The sequence below is a fragment of the Pleurodeles waltl genome, chromosome 10 (assembly GCF_031143425.1).
Source record: "Pleurodeles waltl isolate 20211129_DDA chromosome 10, aPleWal1.hap1.20221129, whole genome shotgun sequence".
NCBI classification, from domain to species: Eukaryota; Metazoa; Chordata; class Amphibia; order Caudata; family Salamandridae; genus Pleurodeles; species Pleurodeles waltl.
The window spans coordinates 713,317,035-713,337,776 of record NC_090449.1 but is presented as its reverse complement, the minus strand read 5'-3'; the positions used below and the strand labels follow the sequence as shown (position 1 = coordinate 713,337,776).

The 20,742-nt window shown below is 52.0% G+C and overlaps 1 protein-coding gene across 1 annotated transcript in view; it reads left to right on the top strand.

The window, feature by feature from the left end:
• CREM (cAMP responsive element modulator) overlaps window positions 1-20,742 on the top strand; it is an 823,729-nt gene that overhangs the window by 614,139 nt on the left and 188,848 nt on the right. Inside the window, exon 6 of the mRNA XM_069211219.1 lies at window positions 6,309-6,497. Within this exon, the coding sequence (XP_069067320.1) occupies window positions 6,309-6,497 (189 nt within the window). The remainder of the gene's footprint in view (window positions 1-6,308; window positions 6,498-20,742) is intronic.

Sequence of the window (20,742 nt, the reverse complement as noted above, 5' to 3'; positions counted from 1 at the left end):
CTCTGCACCAGTCAGCTGTGATCTTGAGAAGAGCTACTCCGTCAGTCACTTTTTAACTGAACTTTTTTCAGTATTTTGCCAAATCTTTTTTGAGGTTTTCCTCCTGGTGTTGCAGGGATGTCATTGAAGAAGGCTGGCTTCAAGCCCTGCGGCACCTGTCATCAACCGATATCAGTGACGACCCGCACCTTGAATGCCTTTTGTGCCTTGAGCGTGACCACAACCCAAAGTCATGTTCTGACTGCTGCGCCATGAACACAAAGGCTTTGGGGGAATGATCCTTCAAGTTCTTGGCAGCTCGGCGTGTGAGGTTTAAGGTCCCTGTCGAGAGGAAGATCTCGGGAGCGGTTGCAGAGTCCGAGATCCTTGTCGCACTCGAAGTCGTCAGGCCACTTATTTAAGTCCTGCCATAAGAGGAAAAATAAGTTGTAGAGATCTTCAGCTTCTCCTCGTCCGTCAGCCTGGGAGTCAAGGGAGCGTTGTGCTTCAGAGCGTGGCTGAATGATAGAGCTGACGCCATGACAGACTCCACGCCTCCCCGATTTTCTGGGAGCTAGAGCGACCCCTACTTAACTAAAAGAGTTCTGTGAGGCCTTTAGTCTAATTTTTGGCAGAGCTGACCCCAGCGGCAAGCCTTCAGGCCCTGAGTGGTCAGCAGGGTCCCCTTCTGGTTCTGTGCTAGTGGCTCTGGCCCCAGCTTCGTCTGTCCCTGAGGAACCTTTTCTGGATCTGGACCAATGCCGGCCTTACCACCTTGACCTTGCCTGATGCTGATGCTCCCAGCACCAGTGGCACCCACCAGCGGTGCCCCTCCCATTCTGATCCCAGACTCCAATACAGAGCAGGAGGGGTGTCGATTGACGTGGTTTTTGGTGCCATCACGAGCCATGCCTTCCACATCAGATTCTGAGCTCTATTCCTATGGGCTAGGACTCGGGGAGAAGAGGGAACGGGACCTGAAGAATTCCAGCTTTGTGAAGACCCAAACATGGACTGGTGTGGGGGAACTGGATAAAGCCAGTAAACTGGATACTTCTATAGATACTGGTATGCTTTCTCCCCGTACCGTGGCTACAGAAGAGGGAGCATAATTTCCAATGTTGGTATGGAGGGCGGCTGAGGTTCTTGATCTCCAGTTGCCCCTTAGTGGCAGTCAAGCACAATGTCTTGACGGAGGTGCTGTGACCAGGATTCTCCCCCTCAGAACCACTACTCCAGTTCAATGAAGCCTTCACTGACGCCCTTCTGAGGTCATGATCCAAACCCAGTACAGGGGCCCCTGTGAATAGGATTATTGCCCGATGCTACCGCCCCAATCCAGGGGACTCAAACTTCCTCACCCAGCAACCTACCGCAGAGAGCTTGGTAGTCCATGCCTTTAACTCTCATGTAAATCCTGGTGCTTTCCCTACTGCACCCCCCAGACAGGGAATCCAAGAGGCTAGGCATTTCGGGGACGAAGATGTTTTCTCCCATCAGGTTGTCCTTGCAGTCTGTGAACACTGCATGCCTTTGGGCCACTACTCCCACGGGCTGTGGGACACGGTTTGCGCAAGTGCTGCCAGTGGTCCTAAAGAAGGCCCGGACCAGGCTCTCTCAGGCTGTTGCTGATGGGAGAGATGCAGAAAAATTCACCATCCATTGTGGACTTGACAAGACCGACTCCCTGAGCAGAGCGGTTTTGTCAACGATAGATTTGAGGCACAATGTCTGCTTGAGGATGACTGGCTTTTTGGAGGATGTCCAGTCATCTCTGATGGACATGTGCTTTGATGGCTCCCATCTCTTCGGAAACAAGGCGGGTTTAGCGTTAGAGTACTTTAAGGTCAGTAGGGCTATGGCCTGGTCCTTGTGCTTTTCTATTGTGCGATGTTCCCCACAGTCTGCCTTGCGCTCCTTTGGGGGCTGCGGAAGAGGCATTTACCCATGCCAATACGCTCCCAGTCACCAGCCGTGCACCCTCCGAAGCCTCTGCGTGGCAGAGGGTGCGGCATCTACAGACCTCATGGGTCAGTCAGCCAGTTGTCAGGTCAGTCCACCACCCCCCCTGCAGCTTCCAAACCCTCCTATGCTGCCCTCAAACCATCATGGGCATCCAATTGGCAACAGGATTTTCCCTCACCTGCCCCACTGACAGTCCACAGCACCGGACAGGTGGGGTTTTGCAGATCGTTCGAGGGGGCTAATTCCTCTACTTCATGACTACCCCTGCTATGCCATCATCTTATGACAGGCTGATGGAGCATCACCTAACCCTTCTCTGCCTCTTTTGGCCAAAGGATCCATAGAGAGGGTGCAGACACCAGAAGTAGGTTGTGGTTGATATTCCTGCTACTTTGTGGTGCCGAAAAAGGATGGAGGCCTTTGTACTATCCTAGACCTACAGCTCAACTACTTCCTCAATAAGAAGTTCAAATGGCTCATGTAAGCTCAGGTCCTGTCTGCTGTGGCCCAGGAGACTGGATGTTAGTTTTGAATTTTGCAGAATGCATATTTCCACATTTTCGTCCTGCACGCCCACAGACGATGTCTGCGGTTCACTGTAGACCACAAGCATTTTCAGTTTTGCTGGGGTCTTTGGCCCCTCAAAGGGGACCCCTCGGTGTTCACCAAGGTGAAGATGGTGGTCGCAGCTCATCGGCAGGTATCAGGGGTGCCAGTCTTCCCCTGTGTCGACAACAGACTGTTAAAGGCAGGCTCGCCCCATGCTGTCGTCTCCCACCTTCAGACTGCGAACCGCCTGCATTTGCTCGGGTTCACTGACAGCATGCAAAAGTCACACCTGACTCCCTCTCAGACGCTCCCTTTAATCAGAGCAGTTCTGGATGCAGTGCAGTTTAGGGCATATCCTCCCACATGGCAAGTCCAGGATATTCAGAATGATACAGATGATTCAGACTCTTTCCTGGATTTCAGTGCGATAAACCCTGAGGCTGTTGCAACTCACGGCCTCCTGCATCCTGGTAGTGATGCATGCCCGCTGGCATATGTAGCCTCTGCACTGGGACCTGTGGACACAGCATCAAGGGAATCTCTTTGACATGGTTCAGATCTCAAATAGAACTACAAAAGATCTGCAGTGGTGGTTTACAAACCGCGATTGCTTCAGGTTCAGACTCCACACCTTTCCCCAACCAGATCTCACAGTAGTGACAGATGCGTCACTCCTGGGATGGGGCATCCATCTGGAAGAGGACTCCGGTCTCTGGCGGTATCCTGACTGGACATCAACCTGCTGGAGCTCCTAGCGATCCGACTGGCATTGAAAGCCTTTCTATCCTCCATCAAGAGACCTGTAGTGGAGGTGTTCACGGACAACACCACTGCCATGTGGTACTGCAACAAACAGGGTGGGTGGAGTCGTGGACCCTCTGTCTCCGGACATGGCTGGAACATCAGTGCATATCCCTGGTGGTTCACCACATGCAGGTTCTCGTGAATGCCAGGGCAGATTAACTCAGTCAAAGATGCCTTGTGGATCACAAATGGTGTCTCTACTTGGAGGTGGCACAAGGTCTTTTTCACCATTGTTGAAAGCCTTGGTTGGAACTGTTCACCTCCACCAGAATGCACAATGTCCGCAGTTTTGGGTGCTAGAGTTTCCAAGGCAGATCTCACTCCGAGGCTTTTTTTGTCTCAAGTGGTGCTCAGGGCTCTTTTATACCTTTCAGCCAATGCCACTCTTGCCCAGAGTTCACTAGAACATCAAGAATGACCGAGTTCAAGTCATCTTTGTGGCTTCGGATTGGACACGAAGAGTCTAGTATGCTGAGCTACTGAGCGTGGCCATCGATCCTCCGATCAGGCTGCCAATTTGGGAGGATCTTCTGTCACAGCAGCAGTGGAGGGTCCTTCACCAGAACCAGTCTCTGTTTTCTTGCATGGCGATTGAACAGCAACAGTTGACCGCTTTCGACCTTCCTCCTGAAGCTTGTGATATCATCTTGGCAGCCAGGCGCCCCTCCACCAAAATGCTAGACCCCTGCCATTGGAAAATATTTGTGGCATGGTGTGCAGAAAGACAATTTGATCTCCTTTATGCACCTCTTTCTCAGGTTGTCCTTTTTGTTCTTTCTCTTGCCCAGCAGGGCATTCTCAAGAGCTACCTTTTTGCTATCTCTTTTTTTCTGTGGTACCCTAACCAGCCATCCCTCTTCTTTTACATCTCTTTTCCTCTTCACTATTTATCAATCCTCAGTGGGACCTTAACCTTGTGCTTACTTTCTTGATGTGTGCTCCCTTCGAGCCTCTCTGTAATTGTCCCCTCATGATCCTTACAATTAAAACAGACTTCCTCATGGCAGTTACATCTACCCGAAGAGTGAATGAGCTCTAGGCCTTGTCATCCAAGTCTCCTTACCTCACCATCTTCCCTGACAAACTAGTGCTTCCCACAAAGCCTCCTTTCTTCCAACTCATTTCACTCATTTCACATAGGTCAGTCCATCACTGTGCCTACTTTTTACGTTCCCCCACATCTCTCTAAAGAAGAGGAGCGACTCTACCGTCTGAACCCAAAAAGAGCATTGTTGAACTTTGATTGAACAAAAAAGCTCTGGGGCGAAGACCAACTCTATGTGGGGTATGTTGGAGCAAAGAAAGTTCTGGCCGTGCAGAAGCGGACCATCTTGGGATGGGTTGTACTCTGCATTAATATCTGCTACACATTGGCCATAAAGCAACCACTTGAGGTCTTGTGAGCTCATTCCACCAGTGCTAAAGCTGCAACCATTGCGTTAGCACATGGAATAACGTTTCTGGATATCTGCTAGGCAGCAATCTGGGCCTCTTTGCACACATTCACAAATCACTACTTCTTGGACAGTCAGGTCCATAGGGATTGGCATTTCGCCCGTTCGGTCCTGCAGGACTTACTCCTTTGAAATTTGTCTGTAGACCCACCTTCGGTGATGTATTGCTTGGGTATCTATTCTAAGTTAAGGAATCTGCGGCGAAAAGTCTCTATCAAATGAACAAGTTACTTCCCTTTGGTAATGCCCTGTCTGGTAGAGACTATTTCTAACTGAATATTCCATACTGACCCACCCATTCTCCTCAAATGGTTTTCTAGGGCTAGGGCTGCTCCCAGGGCCGTGTTTTTCCACAACACTGGTCATTTTTTTTCGTGGCTCTGCATTTCAGGCAGGGAAAGTTGTGAAAAGAAGCAGACATTAGCGCACCTCTGTGGCGTGCATGTAGGTGCTGCAGACATCGCTCCCTGGCAAATGACCCTGATGATGCATGTGGAGCTGAACAACGCCACCTACCAGCACACAGGGGTACGCTCACGAAAAATCTTCCAGATCCAGTCTGACACCTGGGGAAATTTTAAGGTAAGGAATCTGTGGCTAGATATAGGTGGTCATTCTGACCCTGGCGGTCTTTGACCGCCAGGGCGGAGGACCGCGGGAGCACCGCCGACAGGCCGGCGGTGCTCCAATGGGGATTCCGACCGCGGCGGTAAAGCCGCGGTCGGACCGGCACCACTGGCGGGGTCCCGCCAGTGTACCGCGGCCCCATTGAATCCTCCGCGGCGGCGCAGCTTGCTGCACCGCCGCGGGGATTCCGACCCCCCCTACCGCCATCCAGATCCCGGCGGTCGGACCGCCGAGATCCGGATGGCGGTAGGGGGGGTCGCGGGGCCCCTGGGGGCCCCTGCAGTGCCCATGCCACTGGCATGGGCATTGCAGGGGCCCCCGTAAGAGGGCCCCTACATGTATTTCACTGTCTGCTGCGCAGACAGTGAAATACGCGACGGGTGCAACTGCACCCGTCACACAGCTTCCACTCCGCCGGCTCGATTCCGAGCCGGCTTCATCGTGGAAGCCTCTTTCCCGCTGGGCTGGCTGGCGGTCTGAAGGCGACCGCCCGCCAGCCCAGCGGGAAAGTCAGAATTACCGCCGCGGTCTTTCGACCGCGGAACGGTAACCTGACGGCGGGACTTTGGCGGGCGGCCTCCGCCGCCCGCCAAGGTCAGAATGAGGGCCATAGTCTCTACCAGACAGGTGTTACAGAAGGTAAGTGATTTGTTCGTTGGTACCATGTTTAGAAAACAAACATTTGCTAAATGTTGGCTGTTTTCTCAGTTCCTTTTAGGGGATAGCGCAAACCATGATTAGCTTTAGAATCTCAAACATGTGTGGAAAAAAGGATGCATATTTTGCCTGGATGTCTTCTGTGAAGCAGCTAAGGATAGATTGTGCCATTTATTTTTTGAGATCCTAAAATTAGCAGTTTAACTTTGCAGTTCTTGTACATACATAGAGATTTTTTAAATTATGCTTTTCTTGTATCTCTTTTGTTTGAAGTCGCAATCGCCCAGGGTGGAACTATCCAGATTGCCAATCCAGCATCTGATGGGGTTCAAGGACTGCAGACATTAACCATGACAAACACAGGAAATCCTCAGCCTGGTGCAACCATTGTCCAATATGCAGCACAAACTGCTGATGGCACACAGCAGTTCTTTGTACCAGGTAGCCAGGTCGTTGTTCAAGGTAAGGGCATTTAATAAATTTTATGTGAGTTTTGGAATGGAATGGAATTTCCATTTTTTTCTTGCTTCCAATCTATGCTAATGTGCATCAATCATTCAAATGTTCCTACTCTTACTCGCTATTACAAATAGTTATTTTGGAGCTAACACTAGGAGCTAAGTACTGATTATTCTAAACTTTGATTAAGCTATCTACATTACACTAAAATTACCCTAGCTGTTTTCTATAGTGCCAAAAGAAGCTCAAGGGGCAAGTTCCTTCAATTTTGAAATATAATAAGTATCTTGTAGGTTATATATCATTTTGTTGGATCAACAACGGACCTGTGTGGTCATGACAGCCTCACTGGTGTCATTAACATCAGCGTATATTATTATAATATTGTGATGACCTAAAACCTCTGTCACGAATAAAGGCTTATGCTATCATGACCTTCCACAAAGAGGTGCTGGGTGTACCCTTTATTTGAGCGAGCTGTTGTACACTATTCTACTTTGAGGCAACGTCTGTCTATTTGTGTCAGTGATACTGCTCTAGCAACATTCCTTTTTTACTGGTAGTCATTCAAACTCAAAAGACATGTTTTTTATGGGCGACAGCGAATGCATGCCTCAGCTTGTTGTCATGTCCTCCTATTGTGTCTTAATCTGCACATGCTTTTGAGTGTTATCTCACTTTCCTGAAAGGCACTCCGATTTGACTAGAATGTTAGCTACTGTACAAGACGAAAGGATTGATCTGATAGAGACTTCAAGCTAAAGATTACTTACCTTAGAATATCCCTATGCTTCAAACTGTATATGGAAGGTTTTCGAGCAGTAGCCATGCACGCTGGTAGGTGACATTGTTTGGTTTGGCGTCATCCACACCAGTAGTGACTCATGCGGTACCTATATCGGTGCCACGGACGTCACTTCTGTCCTTTCCATGACAGATAGCGCTGATCCGGTTGGAGCTATTCCTATGTCACTTTTTGATTTTTTTTTTTTTTACCTTTTTGTCAAACGTTTTTGAGAAATTTCTCCATGTGTGATGTCATGTCACCCAAAAAACAGTCTGGTTTCAGACTATGTGGGGCCTGTCACAGGCAAAGTCGGTGACAGACCCCACTTGGTGTTTTTATGGTGCTTGGTGCGGGACCAGGACTCCAACACCTGCAAGGGCTGCTGCTCCATGGATCCCAAGGCAGTTAGGGAGCATTCCCTAAAGCCCCTCGCCACCCAATGTCAGTCGAGTCTGCGAGTCTTAATGTTCTGTTTGCGCAGAAGGTCCTTGGATTGCTTGCAGAGCTCTTCTAGACAGACATCTTTGCACTCCAAGTCGTTGAGGAAGTCAGGCAAGTTTCACAAGAAGTCAAAGAGATTCGTCGACTTCACTGCATTCGTCAAAGTTTTCCAACGAGACGTGGGAGCGTCAACACTCTTGGCAGAGCGAGTTGGCAGAACCTGAACCTGTGTCTGCTCCACACTTTCCCAATTTTCCTAGAGTGATCCCATCACAGCTGAAGGAGTTTTATGAGGCTATGTGCCTCTTGGGCAGGGCAAGAGCTCTACTGGACTCACACTGGCAGGTTACTCTCTGGCCCCAAGGTCCCTTGCTGGATCCAGAGTGAAGCCACTGGCGAGACCGACACCTTCCTCAGTGCCTGCTCCAGTGCCGACGCCTCTAGGCGGTGCCACCCCCATCGTTATTCCTGACTCAGACATGGGCCAGATGGGCGTCATCGACACCGAATCCGGGACAGACCGGGTCCATGCTTTCTGGAGCAGACCCAGTGTCTTTCTTTATATGATAGGCCTGAGGAGTAAGAGGAAGGGGAAGGGTCTATGGACTCTTAAGGTTACCAGCTCTCAGAAGAAGAAATGGACCCTTAAGGTTACAAGCTCTCTGAAAAAGAACAGGAACAAGACAACTGGTATGAGTAAGTGGGGGAGGCCAATGGTTTACATAACTCACACAACACTGGCCTAGTCTCTCCACCTACCGTGGCTACAGAAGAGAGTGCCTCTTTTGCATTTTTGGTGTCTAGCGTAGCTGAGGCTTTGGACCTTCAGTTGCACACAGTGGCAGTCAAGATTAACATCTTTACAGAAGGGCTTCAGCCGGGATTCTCCCTTTCTTAACCCCTGTCCCGGTCAATGAAACCATTACAGACATGCTACTTGGGCCTGAGAGTGGCAGATCCGTCTCCTTTCTTCCGCTGGAACTGACTGTAATGAGAGAGACATCACTCCTGGGCTGGGGTGGCCATCTGAGAGAGGTGGACATCAGAGGACTCTGGTGGAGTTGAGCTCCACATAAATCTGTTGGAACTCCAGACGATTCCCTTGGCATTGAAAGTCTTTCTTCCTTTGAGGACTGGTGCAGGTGTTCGCGACAATACTATCAACATTTTTAATTGCAACTAATAAGGCGGGATGCAGTCGTGGACCATTACTGAGGAGGCCCTGTGTCTCTTGACATGGCTGGAAGGCCCAGGCATTTCCCTGGTGGTTCAACACCTGGAGGGTTCTGTGGACGTCACAGTAGACGTCCTCAAACGAAGATGCCTAGGGCATCATGAATGGCATCCTCATTTGGAAATTGTGCAATGTCTCTTTTAGCAGTGGGGAAAGCCTTGGCTAGATCTGTTCCCTACCACTGAGAATGCGCAACATCAGCAGTTTTGCGCTTGAGTTTGCAAGGGTACTCTTGCTCAGAAACACGTTTCATCTTGAGAGGAGCTCTGGCCTCCTATACGCCTTACCACTCCTACCTCCGGTACAGAGTTCCCAAGAAGATCAGGAAAGACCCGGCCCAAGTTTCTTGTAACTCTCTGGATTGGGCATGGAGATTCTGGTATCCTGAGCTGCTGAGCATGACCATGGGTCCTCCAGTTAGGCTGCGCCTTTGAGAGGATCTTCTGTCACAGCAACAGTGGAGGGTTCGGCACCCAAACCGGTGCACTCTCCACCTTCATGCGTGGATTGAGCTGTGACATTTGACAACTTTGACCTTCCTCCCGAAGTCTGTAATGTTGTTCTAGCAGCCAGACGTCCCTCTGCCAGGACATTAAGGTGGTCATTACAACCCTGGCGGTCGGTGTTAAAGCGGCAGTAAAACCGTCAACAGGCCGGCGGAAAAACAATTGAATCACGACTGTGACGGAAACCGCCAACATAGACAGCCTCTTTAACACTCCGACCGCCAAGGCGGTACAAACAAACACTGTGGCGGTAACCGCCAACAGACAGGCGGAGGACAATGTACTGCCCACAGAATTACAACAGTCCAATCCGCCACCTTTTCCGGGGCGGATTCACCGCAAACAAAAACACTGCGGAAACAGGACTTGGAAGGGAAAACGCTCACCTCTACACACCCCACAAGGAATCAGGAAGCCATGGAACCCGAGCTCCAGATACTGCCTTTATCTTCCTGCTTCTCTACCAGGAACAACAAAGACGGCGGCGAAGACCACAGTGAGTACTGCACCTGCGACACAGGGGAGGGGGGAGGGAAAAGAGAGTGACACACACACGCAACACGCAACACCCCGACCCCCACCCTCACCCACAACAACACACACACTAATACATCATTATACATTACAGTTACAGCCCCCAAACCCCCCCCGGAAGAATGCAAGGACAAAAGGAAATGAGTCGAATGATTGTAATATATTCAAATACATGAATCAAAAATATATACATATATAAAGATATTCACACTATAAACCAATATATACACCAAGAATACAAGTCCAAGAGGTTCCACCATCATAGTCCGTGGACCACTGGGCCCAAAATGCATGGGTGAGGCCCACACTCAATACCCAAACAAGACGGAGAGAACACTGCTGGGGCATCAGATAGAAATAATACAGGCACCTCAGGGGGAAGGGAAGGGGGGGCACCTCAGCCAGATGAGTGCACGACGCCAGATCCACGAGGGGGCTCCATGCCCACTGCTTTATCCTGGGGAGTGCAAAGCCACAGTCTCTCAAGTCTCTCCATTGGATCGGTTGCCCACTGCTTTATCCTGGGGAGTGCAAAGCCACAGTCTCTCAAGTCTCTACAGTGGGTGGTTTGCCCACTGCTTCATCCTGGGAGTGCAAAGCCACAGTCTCTCAAGTGGATAACAGTCTCCACTGGTTTTGGAGGGGGCCTGGTGCCCAGAGTGCTTCACCCTGCCAAGGACAGAGGTAGTGGATGTAAATCTCCACTGGTTCTGGAGGGGGCTTTGTGCCCAGAGTGCTTCATCCTGCTCGTGGCGGCCTCAGTAGCGTCGGAATCTTTGGCGCTCACTGGCCTGCGGTGCTTGTTGCGGCGGTGTCCTGTTCAGCGGTGGTGGTGGTGGCGGTGTCCTTGGCAGCCTTGCTGGTGGCGGCGGTGTCCTTGGCAACGGTGCTGGTGGTGGCGGTGTCCTGTTCAGCGGTGCTGGTGGCGGCAGTTTCTTGGCAGCGGTGCTGGTGGCGGCGGTGTCCTTGGCAGCGGTGCTGATGGCGGCGGTGTCCTTGGCAGCGGTGCTGATGGCGGCGGTGTCCTGTTCAGCGGTTCTGGTGGCGGCGGTGTCCTTGGCAGTGGTTCTGGTGGCAGCGGTGTCATTGGCAGCGGTGCTGGTGGCGGCGGTGTCCTTGGCAGCGGTGCTGGTGGCGGCGGTGTCCTTGCCAGCGGTGCTTGTTGCGGTCTTGTCTGCCGTGCAGGTTTTCCCAGACTTGCCGGTTTTACTGTACCCCTTCCCCACCTTGGATGGTGGCGCAGCTGTCTCCACAATCCCAACTGTACCCCTGGGAGCGACTTTGGTGGCAGATTTTTTTCCTCTCTCCCGCCGGGCACTGGCCAACTTTTTATGCTTTTGAGGTGGGGGACTGTCCGTGCTCTGGCTCCTTGCCACACTGGCTGTCCTGCTGCCTGGCACACTCCAGAAGCCGGTTACTACTGGCACCACTGTTCCCGCAAATGTTGTGGCTGAGGCGCTGGGTTGGGACCTGGAGAGGTGGGCCCTAGGAGACTGAAGGGGTGGGGGAGGTAAGGGAAAGAGGTCAAGGTTGGACAGGAAATGTTTTTTGGCCACACTGGGACGGGTAGATGGAGGGGGTTTGGGAGTAGAGGAAGAGGTACTGGTTGTAGGAGGTGTACGTTTGCTGACTTTGGGTGAAGGTGCATGGGCTGGAGGCTGTCGTGAGGTGGATGGCTGTTGGGTGGGTGTGTGGCTGCGTTTGTGTACCTTGGGAAGTGGGCTCACAGACACACTGGGAGAGGACACGGGATGTGTGAATGGTAGTAGGGGTGGTGAGTGCACATGAGTGGGGTGTGGTGGTGGGTGTGCTGGTGATGGGGGTAGTGGCTGACGATGTAATGCATGCAGGTGTGAGTGGAGACGAGACAGGGAGGGAGGAGGGAGATGAGGAGGAGGGGGACACAGTGGAGGCAGTGGATGTTGGTATGTCTGCATTTGTATGATGCTTGCATGAGTGCCTATGGGATGTGTGGTGCTTATGTTTGCCTGAGCTTCCCTTGTGTGTTGACATGTGTGCATGCTGGTCTGATGGTGTGCTTGGGATAGGCTGAGGTACAGGGGTTTGGGTCTGGGTGGAGGAAGTTGGAGGGGGGAGGCTAGAGACAGGGACAATGGCTGCCATCAGTGCTGATGCTAGAGTCTGAAAAGCTCACTGTTGGGCTGCCTGACCGGAATGAATGCCCTCCAGGTATGCATTGGTTTGTTGCAACTGCCTCTCTACACCCTGGATGGCATTCAAAATGGTAGACTGCCCAACAGTGAGGGACCTGAGGAGGTCAAGGGCCTCCTCACTGAGGGCAGCAGGGGTGACAGGGGTAGGGCCTGAGATGCCTGGGGCGAAGGAGATGCCCACCCTCCTGGGTGAGCGGCCACGGGGCAAACGCTGAGGGGCTGCTGGGAGGGCAGTGCTGGTAGGGGGGGTGGCGTCTGTACCTGTAGATGCGGGGGCAAGATGGGCCGCCACCGCAAGGGAGCTCCCATCAGAGGAGGAGTCCGTATCGCTGGTCTCAGCTCCTGTCCCCGCCGTGGAGCTCCCCTCGCCCTCCGTCCCACTGATGAATTCAGACTCCGTTGTGTCGCCCTCCAGGGCCATGTGGGATGCAGCTCCCTCCTGCTCCGGTGCCACTGCTCCTCCGCCTGATGATGCCAATGCACACAAGAACAAGGAGACCACAAAAAGGGGGGGGAAGACAGAAGAAAGACATGTTGAGTGCATGCAATACCGCTACCGGTGGCGGACACTACAGACACAGAAGCCCCCTGCACTACGCTGTGCACTTGGAGTTCCCTAATCAATCACAGGGACCTGGGTTACAAGGCTATGCCTGATTGCTGCACACATGGATGTCACAAGAGCCTGACTAGGTGTAGTTGGCTCTGTACACAGGTGGGGTGGGGTGCCACAGGGCCTGCCTTCAGAAGGGACCTTGCCTACTAAACTTGCCCTGGCCTAGGGGAACCCACTGCCCACCTCCCCCACCCAGACACCTACAATGCACGCTGAATCAGCTGAATGAGAGTGTACTCACCCTCTTGTGGCTGCTGTGATGCCCTCAACCTCCCATCCAACTCCGGGTACGCCACCGCCAGGATCCGGAACATCAGGGGGGTCATGGTGCGACGGGCACCCCTCCCACGTTTGGAGGCCGTCCCCAGCTGGGCCTCCGCCATCTTCTTGCTCCAGCGGCGAATGTCCTCCCATCTTTTCCGGCAGTGGGTGCTCCGTCTGTGGTAGACCCCCAGGGTTCGGACTTCCTTGGCGATGGCATGCCAAATATTCTTCTTCTGGTGGGCGCTGACCTACAGGAATAGTACAGGGGAAAAGGAGAAGATATAACCGTCCGCACAGTCATTGGCCCGCATCCCTACCCTTTGCCATGACGCACATGCACTCACCGTTGTTTCATGCACGCCTCATTCTCCCCCCCATCTTTCATCCACACCACTCCAAACAGCCATTGCCCATACAGCATGCTCACAGTGTACTCACCTGTTTGTCTGGAGGACCGTACCGTAGAGTAGCGTGTACTGGGGGAGGACCCCATCCACTAGTTTCTCCAACTCCTTGGTGCTGAAGGCAGGGGCCCTTTCCCCAGACACACAAGTCATTGTCTCTTCCAGACTGAGGTCACAGCAGCACTTGCAGTGTAGGTCCTCTCCTGTCGAAGATCAGGTATCAAGTGATTGAACAGAGAAAATGACGGTCACATCCGCGGTGGTGCGTACCATCACTGCCGGCGTACATCGTCATTGGCTCCTGGGACCCATAGGGTCCAATGTTTACCATTGCAGGATTGCGCCGCGGTCTTCGACCGCCTACCGTGACGGTGTACAATGCCAGCACAGTTACTTCATATCCCCTTGTCCCACTTTACAGGTCAGGCAGCCGCAATTTCAGGGGCCCACATGGCATTATTTTGGACTGTGTCACACATATCCAGGCCTTGCTTAAACACTAATACAGCCATATGTCGATTTGCAAACATTTTCCGATTAAGTTGTGTTTACGTACCTCAGAGTTGGTTGACTCTCTGCTCGCTGTTCTCCTCCATAGGCACCGTCCGCTGGGGCAGATGAGGAGATGGCGGCATCCTCCGGTGTACAGACCGCTGGTGGACCTTTCGACAATGGAGGAGCGACATGTGATCATCACCTACAGACTTGATTGAACCACAATCCTGGAACTGTGTGCCCAGTTGGAGCCAGACCTGATGTCAGCTATCCGCCATCCCACAGGAATCCCCCCTATATTGCAGGTGCTGTCAGTACTCCATTTCCTAGCAAGTGGGTCTTTTCAAACAACAGTGGCCATAGCATCAGGGATGTCCCAGCCTATGTTTTCCAACTTGTTGTCCAGAGTGTTGTCTGCCCTGCTGAAACACATGCAGAGCTACATCGTTTTCCCTCAGGTGGAGGATTTGCCTACAGTGAAAGGTGACTTCTATGCCCTGGGACATATCCCCAACATCATAGGTGCCATTGATGGGACACATGTGGCACTGGTCCCCCCACGCAGGAGTGAACAGGTGTACAGAAACCATTCGATGAATGTGCAGATGGTGTGTTTGGCCGACCAGTAAATCTCCCATGTGAATGCCAAATTTCCTGGCTCAATGCATGACGCTTACATTCTGAGGAATAGAAGCATCCCTTATGTGATGGAGCAACTCCAGAGGCACAGTGTGTGGCTATTAGGTGAGGCCATGGACACTATACAGTGTGAATAGGTGTCTGGGTCTGGGGATGTCCCTATGAGTTAGTGTGTGTCTAACAGTTGTCCCTCGCCATTTTCTGGTGACTCTGGTTACCCCAACCTGTCATGGCTACTCACCCCTGTGAGGAATCCCAGGACAAGGGCAGAGGAACGCTACAATGAGGCCCATGGGTGAACAAGGAGGATTATAGAGAGGGCCTTTGGACTCCTGAAGGCCAGGTTCCGGTGCCTCCATATGACAGATGGTTCCCTATTCTACTCACCAAAGAAGGTATGCCAGATCATCGTGGCCTGCTGTATGCTTCAGAACTTGGCTTTGCGACGACAGGTGCCTTTTCTGCAGGAGGATGGTCCAGATGGAGGTGTTGTGGCAGCTGTGGAGCCTGTGGACAGTGAAGACGATGAAGCTGAAGAAGAGGACATAGACAACAGGAGCACAGTGATCCACCAATACTTCCAGTGAGACACAGGTAAGAAGACAACACTGCCTGCTACATCTGATTTAATTCTACTACCTCTCATCTGTCTGTCATTTTCACCCAGTGTATTGTCACTGAGTTGTCACTTTCCCTTACGATTTCACAGATGTGGGTCCCACTGTGTGACATTTGCTTTGTTTCTGCATGGACTAGAGCTATGTGACATAGGTATGTTGACAATACAATGGACATTGCTATTTCCCTCAGTTATTGCAAATACACAATTGTGAAAGCACAGACTGACTCCAGATTATTTTGGGATTCAAGGGTGTTTATTTAAGTGCTAAATAGTGGAGGGGATTGTAAAATGGTCAGGGGTGATTTTGGAGGAATGTCCATGGCAGAGTCCAGTCTATTAGTCTCACAGGTGCATTGTGCAAAGGGGCAAAGGAAGTGGAGCTGGGGAAGTTTAAGGATGGATAGGGTGACAAAGTGGGACAGAAGGATAACATTCAGGGTGGTCTCATTTCTTGGCTGGGGTCTTGGCATTGTTCTCTGTCTTTGTCCTGGATCTCAGGGACCGCTTGCGTGGTGGTTCTCCATCTGCAGGGGTGGGGTGCTGGTGTCGTGGTCCTGTGGCGGTGCCTCCTGCCCACTAGCGCCGGCGGAGGTGGTGGGCAGTTCATCGTCTGGGGTAGTGTCAGGGGCCCCTTGTTGTGCCACAGTGTCCCTCCTGGTGTTGACGAGTTCCTTCTGCACCCCTGCAATGGTGCCGCCCTGGGTGGAATTGATGGATTTTAGTTCCTCCCTGAAGCCCAGATACTGTTCCTCCTGCAGCCGCGGGGTCTCCTGAAACTTGGCCAGTACCGTTGCCATCGTCTCCTGGGAGTGGTGGTAGGCTCCCATGATGTTGGAGAGGGCCTCGTGGAGAGTGGGTTCCCTGGACCTGTCCTCCCCCTGTCGCACAGCAGCCCTCCCAGTTCCCCTGTGTTCCTGGGCCTCCGTCCCCTGAACTGTGTGCCCACTGTCACTGCCACTGCCCCCAGGTCCCTGCTGTTGTTGGGGTGGTGCGTTAGCCTGGGTTCCCTGTAGTGGTGGACACACTGCTGATTGACGTGTCCTGGGGACAGAGGGATGGGCCCGCTGGGTGGGTGCTGTGTTGGTGTTTCCAGAGGGGGGAAGCTCTGTAGTGGCCTGTGCCAGTGTGAGGGGAACCGACTGTCCCGAGGCCCCAGATGGGCCGGGCTGGTCATCTAGATCCAGTTGGACAGAGCTGCTGTCATCACTGTGGGCCTCTTCTGTGGGTGGAGTGGACATGTCTGGACCCTCCTGTCCGGTGACATTGGGTAGGGGTCCTGCTGGGGTGTAAAGGCATGATTATTGCATCTGTGTGTGCCATGGTGTGCAATGGGTGGGTGAGCCTGTACCCCAGTGCTTGCATTCCTGTGTAGGACCTTGTGTGATAATGGTTTAGGGGGGTGTATGGGTATGTGCAGTGGACATGCTTTGGTGTTACATACAGGGCTTGGGTTTGGGATGTGTGGATTGTGATATTGGGACATACGTGAGGAGTTGGAGTGATGGGGTGAGGGCGAGGGTAGGGGTAGGGGTATGTGATAGCATGCAGGTGGGTGGGGTATGAAGTAGTGAAAGAATTGCCTTACCAGATTTCATTCCTCCAGCTACTCCTGCGAGGCCCTCAGGATGCAGTATAGCCAAGACCTGCTCCTCCCATGTAGTGAGTTCTGAGGGAGGAGGTGGGGGTCCGCCACCAGTCCTCTGAACCGCAAGGTGGTGTCCTGAGACGCACCTTCCCCCGTAGGTCGTTCCACCTCTTCCTGATGTCATCCCGTGTTCTTGGGTGCTGTCCCACTGCGTTGACCCTGTCCACGATTCTTCGCCATAGCGCCATCTTCCTAGCTATGGTGGTGTGCTGCACCTGTGATCCGAATAGCTGTGGCTCTACCCGGATGATTTCCTCCACCATGACCCTGAGCTCCTCCTCAGAGAACCTGGGGTGTCTTTGCGGGACCATGGGGGGGTGTGGGTGATGTGTGGGGTGGTGTGTGTTGTGATGTGTGGGGTGATATTTAGAGGTGTGTTGTGTGAGGTGCTTGGATGTTGTGTGAGCGATGGTGTAGGGTGCCTGTGGATGCTATTGTTCTTTCTGGTGGTGTCTCTCTCTGGCCTTCTGTCGCAATTGTTGACGTAAGGGTTTGTGGGTGATGTGTGTGTGTATTTTATATTGTATTGGATGTGTGGGAGTGGTGTGTGTATGTGTATCAGGTGTCTGTATTTAGAATTGTCCAATCTGGATGTGTTTTGTAGATGTGTGTGTATTTTGAGCACAGCGGTGTGTACCGCCAGTGGAATACCGCGTTTGAAAGACCGCCTCGTGGATTCGTGGGTCGTGATAGTGTGGGCGTATTCCTGTTGGCGTGACGGTGGAGGTTTTGTTATCGCCAGTTTATCACTGACCTTTGGTGTGGCGGACTTGTGTGGGTGTCTGGATTTTGGTGGATTCCGAGCTGTGGGTCATATTGACCGTGGTGGAATTCCGCAGCCGCGGCGGTGTGTTGGCGGTCTTCTGCACGGCGGTAAGCAGCTTTTACAGCCAATGTTGTCATGACCCCCTAAATGCCTGCCATTGGGACACAATTTTCTGTCATGGTGTGCTTCCCACAATACTGACCCACTTTCTGCACCTTTATCTAGAGTTCTATTGTTTGCATTGTCTTTGGCCCAGCAGGGTTCTGGTTTGGGCCTGTTTAAGGGGTATCACTCTGCTATCTCTGCATTCTTACAGTTGTTGGACCATCTACTCTCTTTAAGTAACCTGTTGCAGCCAGGTTGCTTAAAGGCCTGCAACATATGTTTACCCCCTACACCATTCATGCCTCAGTGGGACCCCAACCTGGTCTTCACCTTTCTCATGTGTACTCCATTCGAGATTCTACAAAATTGCCCTCTTAGACTCTTGACATTAACACCTGCCTTTTTAGTGGTCATATCATTGGCCAGGAGGGTCAGCAAATTGCAGGCACTCTTTGCACACCCTCTTTATACCACCTTCCATCCAGTAAAGCTGGTTCTCTGAAAACGTACCTCCCTCCTTATGAACGTTGAAACTCCTTTCCATGTGGGCCAGAAAATCACTCTGCCTACCTTCTTTGCTTCACCTCACACTTCCGAAGAGGAGGAGAGACTCCACTGTCTGGGCCCAAAAAAGACATTGTGGTTCTACCTTGACTGCACAAAAGATTGACAGTCAACTCCTCAGGGGCTACTCAGGAGCAAAAAAAGGGAAAGGCAGTGCAGAAAAGGAACATCTTGCGATGGATTGTCTTCTGCATTAAGATCTGCTACGTATTCGCCTAGAAGCAACCCCCTAAGAGCTTGCAAGCTCCCTCCACCAGAGGCAAAGCTGAAACAACTGCATTAGCTTGCGCTGTTCCAGTCCTGGACATCTGTGAGGCAGCACCATTGGCCTTGCTGCACACGTTCTCCAAACACTACTGCCTGGGCAGTCACGTCCATTGTGACAGGCACTTTGCCCATTCGGTCCTGTAGGACTTTCTGATTTAATTGGATTTGCAGTCTCACCTCTGGGGAGGCATTCCTTGGGTATCTATTCTAAGGTAAGGAATCTGCGGCTAGAAATCCCTATCAGATGAACACCTTGCTTACCTTTGGTGACGCTTTATCTGGCATGGATTCTAGCTAGCTCCCCACTCTGCAGACCAATTACGGTGTAAAGGACGCCCTTCTCAGGGCCTTAGTTGGTCACACCAATGATCAGTGCTCTCTTCACGCTCCTGGTGTGGAAAGTCGCAAAAGTAAGTGACGTCAGCGTGCCAATGTGGTGCCTATATAGGTAACATGCAAGCCACTTTTGGCACAAACAACATTGACAACACTGATACAGAAAAGAACACCACCACCTACAGGGGCATGCTTGAAAATGTTTAGGATCAAGTCTGACAACTGGTGATTTTCTAAGGTAAGGGATCTCTGACTAGATAGAGGCTCTATCAGATGAAGCATTACTGTAGGACGTTGGCTCTGTATGTACTATTTCAAAGTAAGAAATAGCATGCACAGAGTCCAAGGGTTCCTCTTGGAGGTAAGATAGTGGCGAAAAGAGATAATTCTAATGCTCTATTTTGTGGTAGTGTGGTCTAGCAGTAGGCTTATCAGAGGGTAGTGTAAAGCATTTGTTGTACACACACAGGCAATAAATGAGGAACACACACTCAAAAGACAATTCCAGGCCAATAGGTTTTTATATAGAAAAATATATTTTCTTAGTTTATTTTAAGAACCACAGGTTCAAGATTTACAAGTAATACTTCAAATGAAAGGTATTTCACTCAGGTATCTTAGGAACTTTGAATCAACACAATATTATGTACAGTTTTAGCAAAAATGGCAATAAGCTATTTTAAAACTAGACACTGCAATTTTCAACAGTTTCTGGGGGAGGTAAGTTTTGGTTAGTTTTGCAGGTAAGTAAAACACCTACAGGGTTCAAAGTTGAGTCCAAAGTAGCCCACCGTTGGGGGTTCAGGGCAACCCCAAAGTTACCACACCAGCAGCTAAGGGCCGGTCAGGTACAGAGGTCAAAGTGGTGCCCAAAACGCATAGGCTTCAATGGAGAAGGGGGTGCCCCGGTTCCAGTCTGCCAGCAGGTAAGTACCCGCGACTTCGGAGGGCAGACCAGGGGGGTTTCGTAGGGCACCGGGGGGGGACACAAGTCAGCACAAAAAGTACACCCTCATCGGCACAGGGGCGGCCGGGTGCAGAGTGCAAACAGGCGTCGGGTTTGCAATAGGTTTCAATGGGAGATCCAGGGGTCTCTTCAGCGAAGCAGGCAGGCAAGGGGGGGCTCCTCGAGGTAGCCACCACCTAGGCAAGGGAGAGGGCCACCTGGGGGTCGCTTCTGCACTGGAGGTCGGATCCTTCAGGTCCTGGGGGCTGCGGGTGCAGTGTCTTTACCAGGCGTCGGGTTCTTTGAAGCAGGCAGTCGCGGTCAGGGGGAGCCTCTGGATTCCCTCTGCAGGCATCACTGTGGGGGCTCAGAGGGGTCAACTCTGGCTACTCACGGGCTCGCAGTCGCCGGGGAGTCCTCCCTGTAGGGTTGTTTCTCTGCAGGTCAAGCCGGGGGCGTCAGGTGCAGAGTGGAAAGTCTCACGCTTCCGGCGGGAAACATGGAGTCCTTTAAAAGTTGTTTCTTTGTTGCAAGTTTCAGTCTTTGTGGAACAGGGCCGCTGTCCTCGGGAGTTCTTGGTCCTTTTAGATGCAGGGTAGTTCCCTGAGGCTTCAGAGGTCGCTGGACCCTGGGGGACGCATCGCTGTTGCAGTTTTTCTTGAAGGGGAGACAGGCCGGTAGGGCTGGGGCCAAAGCAGTTGGTGTCTCTGTCTTCTCTGCAGGGCTTCAGGTTGCAGGAATCTATCTTCCTCAGTTCTGGGGGCCCCTAAACCCCCAGTTTAGGGGTGGGTTTAGGTCTGGGGGGTTAGTAGCCAATGGCCGCTAGCCCTGAGGGTGGCTACACCCTCTTTGTGCCTCCTCCCTGAGGGGAGGGGGCACATCCCTAATCCTATTGGGGGAATC